Consider the following 18,770-nt stretch of genomic DNA (forward strand, 5'->3'; position numbering starts at 1 on the left):
ATGGGAATGAGATATACTTTTCACTGAACATAAGCAAAAGGGTGCTTATGTTGTTGTCATAACAATGAAAAGTGTGAAATAAAATACTGAAAAATAAAGAGTATGTGGACCTGAGGAGAAGCTGGTAGCATAAAACAGGAAGACTTCAGGTATCTGTGATCTGTGTAAGGATGCTCCTGCAAGCCACCTTTAGACCTTACCCCTGAGTAAAAAGTGGAATGACACCTCAGAAATGGCGCACAGCCCTAGGCTTGAAGCACAGCATGCACACAGGTTAGGAAGAAGTCTTAATAAGACCTTCCGTATTGTGTAATATGTACCCTGTACCTATGGGTACAGTGAGAAAATTTTCCATGGCAAAAGGCCTGTTTCCAGCCACAGTAAACAGAAGAATTCGCTAAAGGTTGTTTGCCCTCTTCTACCCCTGCAGCCTGGACACGCAGGTGGCCATGGTGCGTGGGACTCCTCGGGCAGCGACAGACTGTCTCCACGGCCTGGGAAGAGTGGTCTTCTCCACTCCCTAATAGACCCTCTGGAAACCTGATAAGGATTACAGGATCCCATAGAAGAGCACTGGACTTCAAATGAACTGTTCTGTAAACTTATCCCAACTAGCTGGAGGTAAAACTCTGTCTTCAGGGTCTCCCACCTCTCTTTTCCATATCTCCTTTTCCTTCCCCGAGCTCTACTACCTCTGCTGTCTCCTGTCAGGAGAAAAATAACCAATGAGTCACTAGCCCCTTGAATAATGTATTACCCCTTCCATAGGATTTTACATTTAAAAAGTGGTCAATAGGAAAGAGATTATGATGATAATGTTAATAATGATATTACTAATATTGATGATGATGGCAATGATAGCTGATGATAGCAGTTATTGCTTATTGAATATTTACCGTGAGCCAGGTATTCTACTAAAAAGTGGATACAATTTATCTTATTTAATCCTCCAATAATCCAATGAGGTAGATATTGTCATACCCACATTATAGATGAGGAATGAAAAGGCACATAGTCATCAAGTGGCAGACAAGGGGTTTAGGAGAACTGTCTCTAAAAATTTTTGCCCTAAGGAATTCCATCATGTTATTCAAACAAATGGATTTCTAAGGTGGAAACTTTGACCCTGTAAGGAGAGAGCTGGGGAGAGTCAGACAATCACAGCACCCCTTAGTAACAATGAAATTGACCATTGAGGCTTGAAACTGCAAACAATCCACTGTGTCTATGACTGCCTGGGTTCAAATCCTGACCCTGACACTCACGAGATTACCTGGGGCAAGTCGCATAACCTCTGCACTTGAGATAATTGTTAGAATTCAATGAGATAATGCCATTGAAGTGCTTGCAATAGTGTGTGTGTGTGTGTGTGTGTGTGTGTGTGTGTATAGCATTCAGATACTGTGTATGTTGATTGTTATAAATCCCTACTATTAGAATAATTTATTTCTAGCTTCCAAATAACAGAAGTTCTCTTTCACCTGATTTTATAATGTAGTTGTTGGTCTATTTTCTACAGTTTTTAATTGGAAAGGTAGTGTAACAGTAGAATTTCAAAGCACAATACCTCAAATGCCATTTCCCTAACACAACAATTATTTTAATTTAGCATATTGCCTTCAAGTTTTGCTAATTCTGAGAAGCTACGTGGAGAGGGCACTATATTGAATCAGATTTGGATTTTTATCTTACTCTGTCACAAATTAGCTGTATAACCTCAGGGAAGTTACATAACTGCCCTTTGCCTTAGCTTCCCAAAATATAAAGTGAAGCGGTTAGACCAGATCACCTTTAAGATCCTTCTAGCTCTAACAGTCTGGATTTTTAATCTGTAATCTATTTTTTTTTTTTTTTTTTGCTTTCATGAGTCATATGAAATTGTATACATAAGGTACATGTAAGTTATGTTTGCAAGTTACTTAACTTTCTAAACTATATCAGGGAAATAAAACTTTACATATAATGAGTTCTGCAAAGGTAAGGTTATAACTAAAAACCCTAGAAATTTTAAAAGTAGCTACCGAATTACCAAAAAGCTATAAAAATTAATATTCAGTCATTATATGTATGTTTGCAACTAAAGTATTACCAATTCCACACGTTAATTTATAAGTAATACATTTAGTTTGATAAGGCCATTCTAAGCTTTGTTGATATACAGTTATTAATTCATAATATAAATATGAAAATGTTACATTAGTGTAGTTTTTCCATGAGGTATTCTTTTTTTTTAAAATAAATTTATTTACTTTATTTATTTATTTTTGGCTGTGTTGGGTCTCCGTTGCTGCGTGCAGGCTTTCTCTGGTTGCGGCGAGCGGGGGCTACTCTTCGTTGCAGTGCGCGGGCTCGTCATTGCGGTGGCTTCTCTCGTTGTGGAGCACGCGCTCTAGGCGTGTGGGCTTCAGTAGTTGCGGCACGCGGGCTCAGTAGTTGTGGATCGTGGGCTCTAGAGCACAGGCTCAGTAGTTGTGGCGCACGGGCTTAGTTGCTCCGTGACATGTGGGATATTCCGGACCAGGGATCGAACCCATGTCCCCCGCGTTGGCAGGCGGATTCTCAACCACTGCGCACCAGGGAAGCCCCAACCATGAGGTATTCTTAATTTTTAAAGTTTCTCTACAAGAAAACCAAAGAGGGAAGAACAAAGGAAAAACAGGAGTGACTCTACCTGACTTAGATCATACTGGCAGAAACATGTCAATGTGAATGTCTATAACTATTCATGGGATGAAGCAGCCACTCTCCTGCACTGCTGCTTGGTGTGTAACCTGGTATAACCCTTCTAGAAGCGACTGGACAATACTAATCAAGAGCTTAAATATGTTTCTACCCTCTGGCCAGGTAATTCCACTTATGGGAATTTGTACCAAAGAAATAATAATATGTGCACAAATGCTTTGTTGCAATATTATACATAACTATAAAGACCTAGTCTAGACCATCTTATTATACCAACTAGCAGAGGCACTATCAAAGACTCCTAGGGTCATGTCAAAAGAAGTCAGGAGCTAATTTGAAGATGCTGTCACAGGCCAAATAAAGGTTAATTTCAGCATTAATAAGAATAATAAATAAGATGTGTTGAAACAAATTAAATGTTTCAATTAATGAGTTTGAATGATAATTTAAAGACAAACAAACATAAAAAGCAAAATCACAAAACATCTATTTAGCCACCACTGGCACATGCCAGAAAATCAACTCAAGGAATAATAGGATTAAAAATATAGCCATTTTGCAATCCTTAATAAACTAATGACTCCAGGTAACAACATAAAAGAAGAGATTATTACACATTATGCACCTCTTAATGGCAAAACACATTACCTATGAAGCAGTCTTGCCAAAAAAAATAAAGAAACCACAACTGAATGTTAAACCCTGTAGATAGTTGCAGGTAATATAGAGGACAGAGGAACATGTTAAACTATACCATGAAGATGCATTGAGAGAAATCTAGGCTGTGGGAAGTTCTACAGGACAAACAACTTGGTTTCTTCAACAACTAAAGTGGAAGGAAAAAAAATATTTGAGTGGAAACCCATTTATATTTCAAGAGATTTAACAGACATATCAACCTTTAACAGACATATCAACCAATCTCATCATGTGAACCTTATTTGGATCCTGCTTCAAACAACCTATGAAAATAAATTATGGGGCTTCCCTGGTGGCGCAGTGGTTTAGAGTCCCCCTGCCAATGCAGGGGAGACGAGTTCGATCCCTTGTCTGGGAAGATCCCACATGCCGCGGAGCAACTAAGCCCAGTGTGCCACAACTACTGAGCCTGTGCTCTAGAGCCTGCGAGCCACAACTACTGAGCCCGCGTGCTGCAACTACTGAAGCCCGTGCACCTAGAGCCCGTGCTCCAAGCAAGAGAAGCCACCGCAATGAGAAGCCCGCACACTGCAACGAAGAGTAGCCCTCACTTGCCGCAATTAGAGAAAGCTCACGCACAGAAACAAACACCCAATACAGCCAAAAATAAATAAATAAAATATTTATTTTAAAAAAAAATTATGACATTCATGAGACAATTGAAATTCTGAACAATGACTTATTTCATATTAGTAACATATCATTGTTAATTAGTTTAGATGTGATAATGGTTGTTTTAAAAAGCCTTATCTTTTAAAGATCCATATTGAAATATTTGTGGATGAGATGATACAATTTCTGGAATTTGCTTTAAAATAGAATAAGTGGGAAAGAAGAGGGAATTGATGGGTTGGTTTGGTCATTATAGGTTGATAGGTACATAAGGTTCATTATGCTCTCTGTCTACTTTTGTTTATGTTTAAAATTTTCTATAATAAAACATTAATATACATTTACATATAATGGGTTTGTGTGTGTGTGAACACCCATTATAAGGGATACAGCAAAATATTGATGGTGATTATCTCTGGATGATAGGATTGTGGGTGATTTGGTGATTTTTATCTTTTTGTTTTTACTCTACTGTATATACTATATTTTTTACACTGCACTTATATTCTATGTAATCAGGAAAAAATTATTTTAAAAGAAAATGTTTTAAATTGTTTAACAATACCATTTTTACCATTCAACTAGAATTCACTTCTGATGTAATGAATAAAATAACTTTGTACTTTTAAAATATAATTGGGCCAGGCAAATTACTTAATATTTAATTATATTTAGTTTTGAGAGGGTACAGAAAATAGTTCATGGAAATATAAGGCTAAAGTAAAGTTTGAGGTCTGGAAATTCTCTCATTTGGTGTAATAGGGTAATCTTAAATTTATAGCTTAGGAGGAAACAGTTAATTTTTTTTCTCCTTCTTACATAACACAAAAACAACTGATCCAGTTTGGCACAAACTTTCTCCTCCAAAGTCACCTTTGTGCTGAAATTCAGCACCTCAGGTTTCAGTCAAACAACTTGCAGATGAGAAAAGGTTTCTTAACAAAATTTTCTTGTAATTTTACTATCGTGTTAGTTCCTGGCAACTTGGGAGAGGCCTTTTTTCATAGTTAAGTGGGTCGGGGGAATGCTTCTTTCTCTTACTTTCTAATATGCAGAAGAGCAAGCAGTTTAAATCATTCCTTTTGTATCGCTTAAATAAATGTAAGTCCAAGACAGTAGTTGCAATTAAGAAAAAGATAGTTAATGGGTATTTTTAGCATATTAATAGTTAATACGAGGTACTGCAGAGTTTTGTCAATTATGAGAAAATTAGTCCTTTAAGATCAGAAAAAAAATTTAAAAACTAACATAAATGCAATTATATTTTGTAATTACATGTAGACTTACAATAATTATACCATGATCTGAATGTTCTATAATCAGATAACTGTCCCTTCTTCATTTATTTTGAAATAAAGACTTTTCATTTATCTAATTTTCCTTCTTCCTTTTGTTCACATGTAATTTTCTCCTACAGAAACCACAGTCAGCTCCTGTTATGAAATATATTAACAGATTATCACTTAAATAACATTTTGTTCTGAATGTAGGATTTAAAACAAAGTCATTGGTAGATGTAGTTTATTCATTTGGAAGTGAAATTTTCTGACTTAAAACTGGCTAGAGACAGATAATGTCAATTTGGGTTCATTTGTCCATTTGAGGTTCCACGGGTAGTTAATTATACGCTTCACATAAATTCAGCCTTCACTTGCAACTATGTGCCAGGCTTTGCACTAAGTATTTTCATATATATAATCTCAACTATTTACATAATTATAATAACACTGTGAAATAGTTATTTTGGAGAGAGGTTAAGTTGTTTGCTCCAGGTCAGACAGTAATCTAATTGATTGCAAATCTTATGTTACTACTTTTAAGTTATGAACATTGGTGATTGAGAGCATTTGTAGCAGTCTTTGGTGCCTAGTATGGAGCCTTGGACTAGAAAGTATGTCAAGTCAGTTCGAAAGCTGATATTCACTTGTCTCATTGTAAAAACAGAGTTCTCTACCTCCCCCTGCACCCCGACCCACTCCAGAGGATGTGCAGGAGATGCAACGTGCTTCATACTGCTTCATGCGTGGAGCCAGCTAAGATGGACCATCTCTCATGAAGAAGAGGCATCAAGAAGAAGGGAGAGGGCAACCTGTTCACAGCAGCAAAGCAGTGCTAGCTTTCTGCCTTGATCTTATAACAAATTTAACAAGGTACAGACATCTTTAAGCCTGGGAATACACAATGTTTTGATTCGTTGACCAACAAACTAAAGGTCAACCTGAGAAAGTTGATTCTTGACATATTTCCACCAAGGGTCACTTGTTTCCATCCCAATGGACTCAAAGTTAAGAATTAAAAACCTCAACATTAGTAAATTATATGTTTGGAATACTGAGACTTCTAATTAGACGTACATCCCCAGTGCCAGTAGAGCCCACTCTGTTCGTTTACTCATTACTCATAACCTCATGTAAAACTGTTTGTTTGGGATGTGGTTTTTTTTAAAAAGCCATTTACCTTCAGGCTTAGTTAAAGAATGGAATATGTGAGAAAAGAATTTTCCAACTTTTGTTGACTCAGTGATGAAAAGGAAAAATATGTTTATAAGAATTTGGCTGCTTCGTAACTCAAAAATAATTGATCTAAGAAACTTGAAATTTCACATGTTAAATGCTAAATCCAATTATAAATTTCAAACACAATTTTCCAAAGCATATCCTTGTTCTAGCTTATTAATATTACAGAATCATTCTGATGGGCATCAAATTATTAACTGTTTTTATAAGAGTGTACTAGAAATTACTACTAGGAATATTTTATTTGTGGAAACATAAATACAGCTTATATAACACCTTGTAAGTGGACTTGAACTAAAGGATCTTAAAAATAAATAGGAACAACAAAAATAAAACATGACTAACTCTCCAGCCACCATCAAAACAAATGTTTCCAAGGACCTGAAGCCAAGAAAATAGAAATTTATAAACACAAAGGCTAAGATAAATCAGTTGCATCTCCTAGGTCTCCATACATGACAAAACAAAACACTGAAAACCAACCAAAACCAAAAAACCCCACTTGCTGTGAAGGAAAGAATGTTGAAGAACATTGACCTTTTCTGCCCTCTGCCTACCACAGAAATCCCCACCCACTGCTGATTTTTATTTTTTATTTATTCTTGGCTGTGTTGGGTCTTTGTTGCTGCGCACGGGCTTTCTCTAGTTGCGGCGAGCAGGGGCTACTCTTTGTTGTGGTCCTTGGGCTTCTCATTGCGGTGGCTTCTCTTCGTTGCGGAGCACAGGCTCTAGGCACGCAGGCTTCAGTAGTTGTGGCATGCGGTCTCAGTAGTGTGGCACACGGGCTTAGATGCTCCGCGGCATGTGGGATCTTCCCGGACCAGGGCTCGAACCCATGTCCCCTGAATTGGCGGGTGGGTTATTAATCACTGCGCCACCAGGGAAGCCCCAGTGCTGATTTTTAAATTATTGAATCTCCAAAAATTATGGGAGATGGATGTCTTAAAAATGCAGTAGATTCAATCACATAGGTCATATCCTTATTAGCTGAAGTAGTAATTACTGAGGGAAGGCTAATCTACTTCATTCATTTTAATAACCAATTCTTTCTCAGATTTACCACAGAGCCATATCAACCTAATTATTAACGTACAGTAATATTGTATTGAACTATTTTTCAATCCAAGAATTTTTATTATGGAGAGAATACTTGGATAATTTAAGCAATTATGTGCTTCATTTCTCCTTTTCTGTAACTCCATTCTTGCTTATGTATAAGGTATTGAATTTAACTTGCTTCATTCTTGATGTTTCACATCTTGTCATCTTCTTTCAGAAAAATTTAAACTAAAGTTTAAAAGGCTACAGGGTAAGTGTTGGTGGCTAATTCCTATGTATAACAAATCATAGTCCCTAGAGCCCAGACTGCTGCCCTGGAGAACAAGAGGCCAAATTCTGGCTGCCCTGAAAAACCCTGCATATACAACTAATGCATATTCTAGATTTTACCATACCTCTCCCAAAACACTTTCAGGGATGCCTGACCTACACAACCTCTCCCTGCAGCCAGGCACACACCATTTCTCTCATTTGGATGTAATATTGCTAAAGAGCAAGGTCACTTGAAAGAAAGCTGAACTTGCAATCAGAATCTAAGTGTGAGTTCCAGCTCTTCAGGGCACCAGTTACAGGTAATTTAGTGCACTGGGTAAGTGCGTGCCTGCTAAAGCCAGAATGGGTTGGTGCAAACCCTGGTTTTTCCACTTTCTAGCTATGTGACTCTAGGCAAATTATTTAAATCTTGTGCCTCAGTTTTCTCATTTGTAAAGTGGTAATAATATTAATAATGACCTCGTAGAGTTGTGAAAATGAAACATCTTAATATGGCTTAGAACAGAACCTCAGGTAGCCTAAGCACTCAATAAATGTCAGCAATTATTATTGCTAGCTGAATGACCTTGGGGAGCTCACCTAACCTCTATGATAACTCTATTTGATCTCATGTCCAAAAAGGGATCATGACTTCATATGGTCTTTATGAAGACCAAATAAACTCATGCAACGTATGTGACAGTCATTTTGAAAACATAATCAAGTATTGGACAACTCCTTCAACCAAGCAGAATCAATTCCTTTCCGCTCTGTCCCTGTAATACTTAAAACATATGAATACACCTGCTAAGCACTTGTCACACTGTATCATAAGAATTTGCTTACCTGTCCATCTCCCCCACTAACAGTGCATCCTCTGATTCACCTCTGCACCCTCAGCACGTTGGACATACCTGGCACAGGACAGGTACTCAATAAATATTTGTTTAAATGAATATTGTCCAAACAACTGAGCAGGAATTCATAAGGCCTCTGGCAGGAATGATGGATTATCACTTTTTGCCAAGTATCCTCAGTAGACCACCCAGAAATGTGCTTGTTTTTCCTCAGACACAATATATTGAGATTCTGTCATTTCTAATGCAGCTTGTGTGGTTGCATTCACTCATTCTTTTCCCTTAATAAATACGCTGGGCTCCATACAGTGTACCACAAGTGGCAACTGTCCAGGTTAATTTAGCGCCGCATACTATGCAGAAAGAACCTATTTAGTACAGAATCATTTACAAGTGGAGATAATAAGCTCCTGGGTTTGATTACTTCATTAGAGTGGTAGAATCTCAGGGTGGGAAAGAGTGGTTTTTTAGAAGTGGGAGTCCTTATAGAGCAATAAGTTAAAGTTGAGGATCTGACTGCCTAAGTTAAAATCCTTCCTCTGCTATGTACAAGGTGTAAGACCTTGGGCAAGTTACTTAACCCCTCTAAGCCTCAGGTTTCTCATCTCTAAGATGGAGCTAGTAAGATTGATATATTAAAAATAATAACCCAGGGACTTCCCTGGTGGCTCAGTGGTTGGGAATCTGCCTGCCAATGCAGGGGACATGGGTTCGAGCCCTGGTCCGGGAGGATCCCACATGCTGCAAGCAACTAAGCCCGTGCACCACAACTACTGAGCCTGTGCTCTAGAGCCTGCAAGCTACAACTACTGAAGCCCGCGCGCCTAGAGCCCGTGCTCGGCAACAACAGAAGCCACCACAATGAGACGCCCACGCACCGCAGCAAAAGAGTTGCCCCCGCTCGCCGCAACTAGAGAAAGCCTGTGCGCAGCAACAAACACCCAACGCAGCCAAAAAATAACCCACATTAATCACTTTTTATGGTACCTACCATAGAGTAAGCACTTAGTATGTGTTTGCTACTGTGATTAACCCAATCCCTCACCGCGGTGTTTGAACTTCCATCACAAGTGTATTCAGGACATGAGGCATGAGTGCCCAGCTTTTGCTTGAATACCATCAGGGTCAGGGAACTTACAACCTCCACCAGTTGTCCACTTGATTACTGGGCAAAACAGAATTGTTGATAAATTCTTACAGGTTGTAATATACATACTTACATCTTCTACTCAAGGGTCTTCCATCTGTCATTTGGGATTACCCAGACGAAATCTAATCTCTCCTTGCAGGACAGCCCCTTTAACTTCGGAAGGCAGCTACATGTGCTAGCTATCACCGTCCTCCTCACACACCCACACCGACTCTTAGATCCTTTAATCATTTCTGATATGACACTGATTACAAGATCCCATTTTACCCTTTTTACTCTTCTTGAATAACCTTTTGTTTATCAATGTCTTTCTTCAAGGCTGAAGATCAGAATTCATAAAACAGAGCAAATGTGACCTGATCACCAGTGAGAACTAGAGAACTACTCCCCGACTTGAACACTATATTTCTATTAATACAACAAAAGATTGATTTTTGTTTTGTGGAAGTTACATCACACTGTGTTGACTCATCATCTACTCACAATCAAGAGAAGGCTCTAAATCTTCCTACGTGAGCTATTGTAAGTCACCTTGTCCCCAACCTGTACTTGTACAATTGAACTTGGAGATCTTTGAGTACTTTATATTTGTCCCTGGTAAACTTTATATTGTTAGATGTGATTCATTATTATATTTTTTCAGGATTTGATAAGGGGGAGGAGAATCCTGATTGCATCATCCAACTTATTTGTTATCTTTTCTAGCTGTGCGTCATCTGTAAATTCGTTCAGCGCTCGGTCAATGTTATCATCTTAGCCATCAATCAAAGTGTTAAGGGGAACAAAGCTGCAAACCAGATTTGCATTAGATTCCTAGAGGCCTGGGTGTGCATCAGCCTCTTAAAATTTTTTTTTAAAAGATACCATTCATTCAATCAACAATATCTATTGAGTGCCTACCATGTACCAGTTATTGTTCCAAGTGCTGAGCATATATAGTGGTTAACAAAAAAAAAATCCCTGTCCTCATAAAGCTTACATTCTAGTTAGGGGATAAGCAATAAACAAATATGAAGATAAATAAATAATAATAAGGTTTTTTTAAGTGAAAAACTAAAGCAGGGAGGGGGTTCACGAATGTTGACAGTAGAGGTGGAGTGAGCAGTTACCCTTATGCAGTGTGGCTAAAGCAGAGTTGTTTTTGAAGTTTGATTGCACTGTTCATGCCCTGCATTCTTATTGTGCATCTGGCCCAAAAGGTGTCCCAGAGTGGGAAGCAAGTCTTTCTGGTTTCTCAAAACTCACTTTTTTCTGTGTGGAATCATATTAGGAAAAAATCAATAGAACGATGATAAAGAATTTAGATAGCCATGAAATAAAAAAGAAAATTTGAAAGGACATAATACCTCAAGAGACTTTGCAACATTTCTTCATATGCATAGGATATTCAAACATTGTGAGGCCAGCTAGACTAGCAGGGAAGCTGGTCATACCTCCTGATCAAGACTCCAGAGAGAGACTAAAAATTATTGCTCTACAAGTATAGTATATGGTTGAAAATGAAACAATAGAGGAAAAAACAGAAAAGCTAACACTTACCTTATTCCAATCCCCATGTTCTCAAGTATGGAGTGGGTTATGAATCCAAAAGTTTATGGGAAGTCAGGAGGATGGAATGCTTGGGTGACCCCAAAACATGGCTCAGAGAGTCTGGATATTGAACTCTGGAAAAGAAGCCCATAAGAGACAGATTTGAAATCTACCTCTATTAACTACTCTCTGCTCATGATTCTAATGTTGATAAATTCTTCTGAATAGTTTTAGATAATCTTCAAATCCCTTTGATGTTAGAGGGACTTGATAAATCTTTGTTTTGTAAAATCCTAATTGCAACCTCTGATTGGAAATTTATTTTCTACTCTCACAGTGATACTTCTAATATTTATTTTCATTCACTGAGCATCCATTTTGTACCAGATACTTTGTTGGTGCTACGAGTACAAAGGTGAATAGGATAAATATGGTTCCTGCTCACAGAAACCTTCCAGTAGAGCTTGCAGTAGAGGGCAAGGTAGAAACGGGAAAGGCAGCTCCGATAAAGCAGTGTGTTATGAAGAGAAGAGTACCAAGAGCTCTAGGAGGGACATCTAACCCCGAATTTGGGAGAATTGGAAGTTAGTGACTTCTACGTGGAGACTTACAAGGTACGAGGAGTTAGTCAAATAAAGAGGTGGGGCAGATCTGTCTCAGTGGAGGAAGAGTGGATGCACGTTTTGAAGGTGACAGAAATCACTGATTATCTGAGTACTGAAAACAGTGCAGGATAGCTGAGACAGAGTGGTCAGAGATGAGACTGGAAAGGTAAACAGAACCAATTTCTACAGAGCCTTACAAGCCAAGTCATAGAGGAGGTACAATCTACTGAAATCTGTGATTGCTTGAATACTGGAGTTTTGAAGGGAAGAAGTCAAAGCTGCCCCTCAGGTTTTTGACTTGAACAGCTGGGTGGACAGTGGCATCACTCACTAAGGCTCTTACTAAAGGGATGAGACCAGCCGTGGTCATGTTTGGTTTGAAATGCCTGGGGAATACTCTCTGGGCACGAGTAGGCAGGTTGATCTTGAAGTCTGAGAATACAGGCTTAGGAAGCATCAGTACACGGTAGGCAACAATAGAATCCAAGGGGATGAAAGCGATACACTGGGAGAGTGTCACCGAAGAGAAAAGGGCTCAGAAGAGAACCCAAAGGAGCACCAAAACTTAAAACATGGGCAGAGAGGGACTTCCCTGGTGGTGCAGTGGTTAAAAATTGCCTGCCAAGGCAGGGGACACGGGTTCGATCCCTGGTCCGGGAAGATCCCACATGCCGCGGAGCGACGAAGCCCGTGAACCACAACTACTGAGCCCGTGAGCCACAACTACTGAAGCCTGCGTGCCTAGAGCCCGTGATCCTCAGCAAGAGAAGCCACCGCAATGAGAAGCCTGCGTACCGCAATGAAGAGTAGCCCCCGCTCACTGCAACTAGAGAAAGCCCGCGCGCAGCAACAAAGACCCAATGCAGCCAAAAAATAAATTAATTAATTAATTAAAAAAAAAAACAAAAAAAAACATGGGCAGAGAAAGGATCCCTGAAAAAAGTACAGCCAGAGGGACAGGAGGGAAACAAAAAGAGTGAGATATCATAGAGAACAAGGGGAAAGCACATTTCAACAAGTAGGTTATGGTCAACAAAGGTAAATGCTGTCAAGAGATCAAGTAGGAAAAGCCTGAGAAGCACCTATGGAGGGAGAACCACGGAGTTATTTGACCAGCAGCTGGGTGACAGCGGGGTCAGTGGAGGCAGAAGGCAGGTCACAGCAAGCTGAGGAATAAGTGGAACCAGTGAATGTAGACAACTGTTTCAAACAATTTGCTTTAAAAGTAGAAGATATAATCCCTAGATTTTCTTCCCAAAGGTGGGGAAATGGTGCCACTGCGAAGGCTCCCTCACCACCTTTACATTAGCTCAGTTACCACGTGGCGATGCTCTTGGTAGGCATGGCCTTTGTGTTGGGCTGTGGTCTTGCAACTGGTGCTGGAAGTGGCTAAAACTGTCCAGTAAACCAAATCTGCCTTTCGTGCTCTCCTCCTGACTCCTCTTCTGCACCTGCCCCTTCTCTAGGCCTCTAAACTTCACACAGGCTTCCTGGGCTCTGACCTCTCTGAGCAGCCCACCAATGAAATGACCTTCATGGGTATCGATAAAAACCTGATCAGACACAACTGTCACACCTATTGCCATGGCTCATGTATTGGGACCAGTCAGAGGGAGGAGAGAGGAGTCTGGTCACCTTGGAGCAGACAGCTGGCCCACAGCTGGCTAGGCAGGGGTCATCTCTGAGAGCAAAATCCAGCAGCCAAAAGCTCTGGATTTGGGTTGGGGGAAAACAGATGATCACAACTACCAGCAGTGCTGAGGTTGGTCCTAGGGAGTGAAGGTGAGCCTAGCTACAGTGGGTGAACACTGTAAGGGCTTTGGATGAGAGAGGAGGAGCAGGCAGCAGTCAGAGAACAGGGACCAGGAACTAGAAGTAGGCTGGAGCTATTATGCACACAGAGGCCAGGCACAACTGTGCTGGACAGGTGGCCCTGTCACCACCGGCTCTGTTACCCTGAATCCTCCACTGCGTTGTTTCAGTTCTCACACCTTCATGACAATGAAGTGACATTTCTGACGTTCACGACGACTCCCAAAATCTTATACCCTCAACCCCTCTTAGTAACCTGTATTCCAAGGAGAAGATAGGGAAGCTCTGGCCTGGATGGTGCAAACAGGGAGCGCACAGAGGCAATGGCAGTAACTAACCCGAAAAGGTTGCAGTAATAGCTACCCCGAACCTAAGAACTAGTAGCTGAATTAGCCCTAAATCAATAGCAAAACTGGCTGCACGGCTTGATTAAATGAAACATTATTTCTCAATTGTAATCATTCCAGGATATCTATGTTCTCTAAAATGCACACTATGACTGAACTGAAAGGCTTAACTGTCTTCAGTTTGTGATTACTGCACAGGGAGGAGATAAAAAGCAGTGGTAAACATCAGATAAAGACAATATTTTTGTCTTGTGCACAGACTAGCTAAGCTGCACAAACTGACTTTTCAGCTGAAGATTTTTTTTTTTTTTCATTTTACTCGACTCAATAATCATTTACCCACTGGATATTGCTTGAGGGGCAGAGTTTTCATCTAATTCTCATTTAACGAGATTGAAAAGGAAAAACTAAATAATAATATCCCATTTGTGTATAGTGCTTGTCTTTCAAAGAAGACATCATAACCCATTTTATACTATCTAATTTACATTAACAACCCTTTTATAGTGTAAATACTAGTAAGGGCTATTATCATTTATTATTATCATGCATACAAAGTATGCATAGAAGAAACTGAGGCATGCGGGAATGAAATGACTAGTTCAATGTAACTTCCATTTTAAAGGTGTAATAGCTGGTTTTTCCTTTTCTTTTTTTTGTTTTGTTTTACAATGAAGCCATGCTTTAGATAAACATGCTTATAAAGGTGTACCTTGCCCTTAAATTTTAAGATGAAAAATACCTTGCTTAAAAGAAATCACAAGGGGTTTCCCTGGTGGCGCAATGGTTAAGAATCCGCCTGCCAATGCAAGGGACACGGGTTCGAGCCCTGGGCCGGGAAGATCCCACATGCCGCGGAGCAACTAAGCCCGTGTGCCACGACTACTGAGCCTGCGCTCTAGAGCCGCGAGCCATGACTACTGAGCCCGCGCGCTGCAACTATTGAAGCCCGCGCACCTAGAGCCTGTGCTCCGCAACAAGAGAAGCCACCACAATGAGAAGCCCGCGCACCACAAGGAAGAGTAGCCTCTGCTTGCTGCAACTAGAGAAAAGCCCGCGCCCAGCAACAAAGACCCAACGCAGCCAAAAATAAAATAAATAAATTAAAAAAAAAAAAAAGAAATCACAAGGGCCAAAATGTTCATTCTGTTCCACAGATCAAATCTCTCTCCCAAATCTAGATGAAAACCAATCAATTCCTATCACCCAACTCATTTTAATCAGCACAGTTCTCACCACCTTGTGCCACACATGTTACGAGTCGTTTGTGTGTATCACTCTCCTCTTTACATGCATTATGCTACAGTAATCTTGTCATCTCAATTGGACTTGGAAAGTACCATTCCATGGCTAATTCTGTGTATATGTAAAGTCACTGACACTTTCATGTTTGTGTGAGCTTCCATCTGTGGGTAACATTTTTCTAATCTTTTCATGTATTCATCCACTCACTCATTCATTTATTCATACTCTCAAGCACTCATGCATCCATTCAACAAACATGGATTGTGTGTCCAAAATGTGCAAACACTACTCTAGATGTAAAAGATAGAAATAGGAAGACAAAATCACTGACTTCAGGAAACTCAGCCCAATGAGGGAGCCAGAAGCTGTAGCTAAGTGTGGTTGGTGTAGAGATGGAGTGACACATGAAAATAGTCTGGGGAGCACAGAGAGGGGATTGATCTCTGTCTGAGAGGGTGAGGAAGGCCTCTTAGATCTGAGCATGCCAGGAAGAAGGGGATTTGGGTATCCCAGGTAGAGGGCACAGCACAAGCAAAGGCACGTATAAGAGCATCCTGTGCATTTGGGGAACCACAGGAAACATGGTATAACAGGAGGTTCTTCAATATTCTATAACTGGTTCTATTCCATAATCCAGGCCCTAGATGTCAACATAAATAATTCTATAAAGGGAAATATATGGTCCATGGGTTGTCTTCAGTCATGCAAGTAAAAACACATTCTACATGGGATCTGTATCAAAGTACTTTTTGAAACTCTGACAATTTGAAAAATGTCACATAAGTAACAGCACAAAATCAAAGCTTGGGTCTGGTCTACCCAAAGTTTGTATTCTCCATATTTCATCTCTAGGAGGCAGCAGGTAAGAACAGCCTACCTATTCATCAAATACAGGTAGGTGAATACTTAGTCCACCTCCATTATGATTTCAGTATAAAATTTTTATATAGAAATACTTCCAAATACAGCATTTCCAAATGCACTACATTGTGTGAGTCAGATATTTCCTGTTTACCTCTTCCCAACCATTCAGCCTTGGTGCTGCCCAGCCTCCAAAAGCATGAGAGCCAGCCTTATAGACTTCTTATCAGCACCTCTACACACCAGCAAGAGGTGTTGGAAATAGTCTCTGAAAATTCTACACCCAAGTGCCTGCAGGGACAGCTCTTCCCTGAAGCTTCTGAGAAGTCCTGCATGAAGGCCTTTGTGAACCAGGTCAGTAATAGATAAAATGCAACCATTACAGAGAACTCACATAGAACCTTCCCTAGACTAACTCTACTGCCTTGGTAATCCTACTCTGAATTGCCTTGTCACTTAAGAAAAACTTTGCACCACCAAATTGCATCCTTGTTTCTATTTGGAAACTTTCCAGAGACTGTGTAAGAGTTCAAAATAACTAATCTATTTTGGTTCCTGACCAATTATAGAATCCTCTCTAAGACATCTTTTTTTTTAACTTGGCCACGCCACGCGGCTTGTAGGATCTTAGTTCCCCGACCAGGGATCGAGCCTGCGCTCCCTGCATTGGAAGCACGGAGTCTTAACCACTGGACCGCCAGGGAAGTCCCTCTAAGACATTATTTCTTCATTCATCTACTACTTCACCCATTCAAAGAACATCAACTTCCTCATTTCGGACTCTCCTGAAGCCAATCCAGTCAGCCTTTGTCCCCCATTCTTCTACTGCAAACACACCTGTGAAGGTTGCAGTGACCTCTTTGTTGTCAAATCCAGTGGTCAGTTGTCCATCTTCACCTTACTGCCCTCTCAGCAGCTACTTGGCAGTAATGATCAGTCCCTTTTTGTTGAAACATTTTCTTCACTTTACTTCCATCACACCACACTGGCTTTCCTTCTACCTCATTGTTTATTCCTTCTCAGTTTCTTTTGGTGGGTCCTTCCTGATTTCTGAATGCTGGGAGCCCCCTTGGGCTTGGTTCTCTGCAATTTCCCATCCAGTCCATTGCTTTATTTTATTTTATTTCTTAAATTTTTATTGGAGTATAGTTGATTTACAATGTTGTGTTAGTTTCAGGTGTACGGCAGATTGAATCAGTTATACATATACATATATCCACTCTTTTTTAGATTCTTTTCTCATATAGGCCATTACAGAGTACTGAGTAGAGTTCCCTGGGCTATACAGTAGGTCCTTATTAGTTATCTATTTTTTATATAGTAGTGTGTATATGTCAATCCCAATCTCCCAATTTATCCCCCCCGCCACTTACCCCCTGAAAACCTTAAGTTTGTTTTCTACATCTGTAACTCTATTTGTTTTGTAGGTAAGTTCATTTGTACCTTTTTTTTTCAGATTCCACATATAAGCCATATCATATGATCCACTGCTTTAAATACCGTATCTTTTGTCCTAATGACTTGGAAGCTGCAGAGGGGGTTTCTTTTCCTAGAGGCAGTGAAGTTTGGGTTGGGCACTGAAGGAGGAAATGAGTTGGCTGAGGAGAGAAGATACTTAGGTGAATAGGATGGGGAAAGGCACAAAAGTGTGAAAAGGCAAACTGTGTTCAGAGAAGAGAGGGAAGTCTGGTGTGGGCTGAAAATAACTGGTAAGGTAGGATGTAGCCATATTGAGAAGAACCTTGATTTACAGCTAAGGAACTTGGACTTTACACTGAAGACAATAAGTATGAAAGGTATCAGAGGTTCCTAAATAGGGAAGGGATGTGATTATTCATACTAAAAATAAATACATAAAAATTTAGTAGCAAGACGATGGCTGAACTAGAGTAAGGGGAGACTGGAGCCAAGAAAGCCAATTAGAAGGTCACTGTAATAGTCTAAGGAAAGGATTATGGTCTGAATCACCATAGCAGCAGCAGGATGAAAAGTAGTGACAAATCCAAGGGAGATTTAGAAGTAGCATTGAGGACATAGTTATTGATTAGATAGGCATTTGGGAGTAGGGGAGAGAGGCCAAGGTTGAAGTGTAATGATATTAACTAAGCTAAATAGGAGAAGGAGAGCAAGAGGGTGGGGGGAGGAGGATGAGTAGCATATTAAATTTGCAGTGATTATAGGATATCCAATGGCAAATGAAAGACACGTCTGCAGATCGGGAGAGAAGTTTGGACTGAATACATAGGTTCAGAAGTCAGTGTCCACTGGTAGTTAAGTCCTCAGAATGGATGGGATATCCTGAGGAGGGCATACAGTGAGAAGAGTGCCAAGACCTTGAAAAAAAAAAGCATGCAGGCAGCTGTCAGAGGAAGAGGAGCCAGGGGAGGAGACTGGGAAGGAGCAGAGAGATAGCATAAGAATGGGACAGAGGTCTGCAAGTGAAGGGAGAAGAGACCTTCAAAGAGGAAATGATCAACAGTTCTCTCTGGGGTAGGATGAGTGATAAGGTTTGGTAATTAGATCTGATAAGCACAGTTTCTACA

General features: G+C 40.1%; 1 protein-coding gene across 2 annotated transcripts in view; it reads right to left on the reverse strand.

Annotated features, from left to right (window-relative positions):
• Positions 1-18,770, reverse strand: part of MKLN1 (muskelin 1) — a 379,019-nt gene that overhangs the window by 339,565 nt on the left and 20,684 nt on the right. For both annotated transcript variants that reach the window (XM_007177144.3, XM_007177145.3), the window contains one exon: positions 11,367-11,491. In XM_007177144.3, coding sequence (XP_007177206.1) covers positions 11,367-11,383 — 17 coding nt within the window. In that variant the 5' untranslated portion in view covers positions 11,384-11,491. The remainder of the gene's footprint in view (positions 1-11,366; positions 11,492-18,770) is intronic.

Source organism: Balaenoptera acutorostrata, chromosome 7, assembly GCF_949987535.1.
Source record: "Balaenoptera acutorostrata chromosome 7, mBalAcu1.1, whole genome shotgun sequence".
NCBI lineage: Eukaryota > Metazoa > Chordata > Mammalia > Artiodactyla > Balaenopteridae > Balaenoptera > Balaenoptera acutorostrata.